We start from the raw sequence: 2,846 nt of genomic DNA, 5'->3' as shown, positions 1-2,846 counted from the left end.
TGCCTCTCTACCTGTGACCTCTCTCAAATAAAAAAAAAAAAAAAAAAAAAAAGATTCAGATGTTTAAACAACTGAGCCACCCTGGCGCCCCTACATTATGTTTTAAACAAAATGTTGTTTTTTTTTTTAAATTTTATTTATTTATTTGGCAGAGAGATCACAAGTAGTCAGAGAGGCAGGCAGAGAGAGAGGAGGAAGCAGGCTCTCTGCAGAGCAGAGCCCGATGTGGGACTTGATCCCAGAACTCCGAGATCATGACCTGAGTCGAAGGCAGAGGCTTAACCCACTCAGCCACCCATTAAACAAAATGTTTTTTTTTTTTTTAAAAGATTTTATTTATTTATTTATTTGACAGAGAGAGAGATCACAAGTAGGCAGAGAGGCAGGCAGAGAGAGAGGGGGAAGTAGGCTCACCGCTGAGCAGAGAGCCCAACGTGGGGCTCGATCCCAGGGCACTGAGATCATGACCTGAGCCGAAGGCAGAGGCCCAACCCACTGAGCCACCCAGGCGCCCCAAACAAAATGTTTTTTAAGTACTTTTCTGCTCCTGAGTTTTTAAGATGTCAAACCCCAAATCTAGGAACTAAGATCCTTCCCTACCACTGATTTCAAAGGCAGAGGCCACTGACACATACTAGAAGTATATATTCAATTTTTATTTCATTAGAAAAATTCATTTAAGCCACATGGTGGCCATAACGCAGGCTTTGTCATCCTACTGCCCCCTTCAGACCAATATGCACGCACACATGCTCTGTTGGAGAAAGGACTCTACCATGTGAAACAATGAGAGGTGGACACTATTTCATCATCCCCCTCCCTACAGCCAACCCATATACCACTTCAACTGTCGTCCAGACACAGACCAGCTCTCATGAAGAGAAGCTGACTACCACATAAACTGACCATAAGACACCCAAGCCCGAAGGAACTCTTGGCCGATGTTGACGAAGCAGAGATGAAGACAACACCATCTCCCAACAGCTGAATACGAAGCACAAGTCCCTAAGAGGCATCAGAGCCATGTTGCTAAGGACACCAGCACGTACAGCAGACCCTGGGGAGAACAGTGAAAGCATTCCATCGCAGTCACAGGCAACCCACTAACACCTGTATATTAGACAGGCTCTTCTTCCAGGGCAAGAAGCATCCAGGTGGAGGCCCTTCATGGGCCTGGTAACAGTTCTGGTAACACCGAGGTTCTGAGCTTTCCTGCCTAGGAACTGGACACCTGCCTGTTCCAAGGTTACAGCTGGTGGAGAGAGGGCTTATCACACCCCTCTGGATGGATGGTCTGGAACACCCTTGGGGGCTCTGTGCTGGCTGGTTGACCTCTGGCGGTCCAGGAGCTCCCAGGCAACGGGCTCTGCAGTAAGCTCCCCAGGGACTCCATCAGTCTAACGAAGATGGAGAGCAGGGTCAGCACCACACCTAAGAGATAGAAGTTCAAAACAGGCTTCATGGCTGAAAGGACCCCTCTCCTCTGTAGAGCAGTAGAGTCTTCACTTCTCCAAGGTCTCTGGATACTAAGGGAAGAGAGGTGAGATTAATCTACAGCCTTTTGGGATATGCATGCTCCTAGTCCTGACTTCTATCTTCCCATGAAACAAAGGGTGAGGCTCAGCCAGTCAGGAGACAGAGACCAGTAGATGTTCTTCTGCAACAGAATCTCCAAGCATATTTACACTGTAAACTCCATGGCTGCAGAGCTAGTCTTGCTTCCTGGACTAATCCAAGAGAACTCCTTAACATTTTGACCTCTTCTAAAATAAAACCTTTTACTTTTGCCAGGTACATCGCACAATCCCTGTGCCACAGTCCAGGGACCAAAAACCTTCCTGAACGGAGTCTTTTTGAGGGGGAAGGTAAGGACATGCCCCTGAGAAAGCACCCTGCTTAGGGGCTTCTCCTCACATCTCAGTCAGGTTCCAGTCCATCATAAACTTTTTGGTAAAGCCAAAATAATTCTAAGACATTAAAATCTATCAAGTTCAGTTATTTAACAAACACACCCTGAATACCTACAACGTGTTAAGGCACCGAGGAAGGTATGAGGGCCGGGATCCGGTAGACATGAACCTTGCCCTCACGGGGTTTACCATCTGGGCAAGAAATTAGGCAGTCAGACACACAACACGCCAAGTGCTGTGATACAAAGGGTGCTTTGGGAGGGCAGGACTGGGACGCCTAACCCAGCACTAAAGAGCATGGGGAGAGCCACAGGAAACATAGGGCCATCCCTGGAAACAGGGCAGGAGAGGCTGATTCTGGACCCAGACGGAGACCGAGCGAAGCGCAGGAGCCCAGGAGGCGCGGACCCAGCCCGGGAACCCCCAGGCGGCCGGCGGGGCAACGCAGCCTGGGGGAAAGGGGGCGGAAAGCCGGGGAAGCCCACAAGGCCGCTCACCTCCAGGAGCAATGGCCAGCAGCGGCCCGCTCGCTCTAACAGCGCGTCGTGCAGAAGACCGGAGAAAAGGCAGCTCACGAAGAGCGCTAAATCACAGTCCAGACGATTCTCTGAAGGCAAAACCGCAGCGGGAGGTAAAGAGCGGCAGAACGACGGAGCCCACGCGGCCCTCTTAAAGCCCCAACCCGGCCCCGACCCCTCCCAGGCCCCGTCGCGGAGCGGCGCACGCGCACTCGGGCCGCACGCTCCGGCCTGACGCACGTCCGCGGCTCCGCCCCCACGCAGGGGCGGTCCAAGGTCTGGACCCCAGTGCACCGCTGCCCGTCTGACTTGTTTCGGAGAGTAGCCGCCTTGGAGCTCTGAGTCACTGATGTCTGCAATAGGACTAGCGTGTGTGTTAACGCAGACCGCCTTTTTCTGCCGCGGGAAACGGGAGGGA

At 51.8% G+C, this 2,846-nt stretch overlaps 1 protein-coding gene across 1 annotated transcript; it reads right to left on the bottom strand.

Annotated features, from left to right (window-relative positions):
• Window positions 1–635: 635 nt before the first annotated feature.
• HILPDA (hypoxia inducible lipid droplet associated) lies at window positions 636–2,638 on the bottom strand. Its single transcript, XM_059171782.1, is given in 3 exon segments — window positions 636–1,309; window positions 1,312–1,526; window positions 2,408–2,638. Coding segments are annotated over 2 exon segments (189 nt in total). The 5' UTR covers window positions 1,463–1,526; window positions 2,408–2,638; the 3' UTR covers window positions 636–1,271.
• Between the last annotated feature and the right edge of the window lie 208 nt (window positions 2,639–2,846).

This window comes from Mustela lutreola, chromosome 4 (genome assembly GCF_030435805.1).
Source record: "Mustela lutreola isolate mMusLut2 chromosome 4, mMusLut2.pri, whole genome shotgun sequence".
Classification (NCBI taxonomy): domain Eukaryota; kingdom Metazoa; phylum Chordata; class Mammalia; order Carnivora; family Mustelidae; genus Mustela; species Mustela lutreola.
The sequence above is the reverse complement of the archived record's forward strand: the minus strand, read 5'-3'. Positions and strand labels throughout refer to the sequence as shown.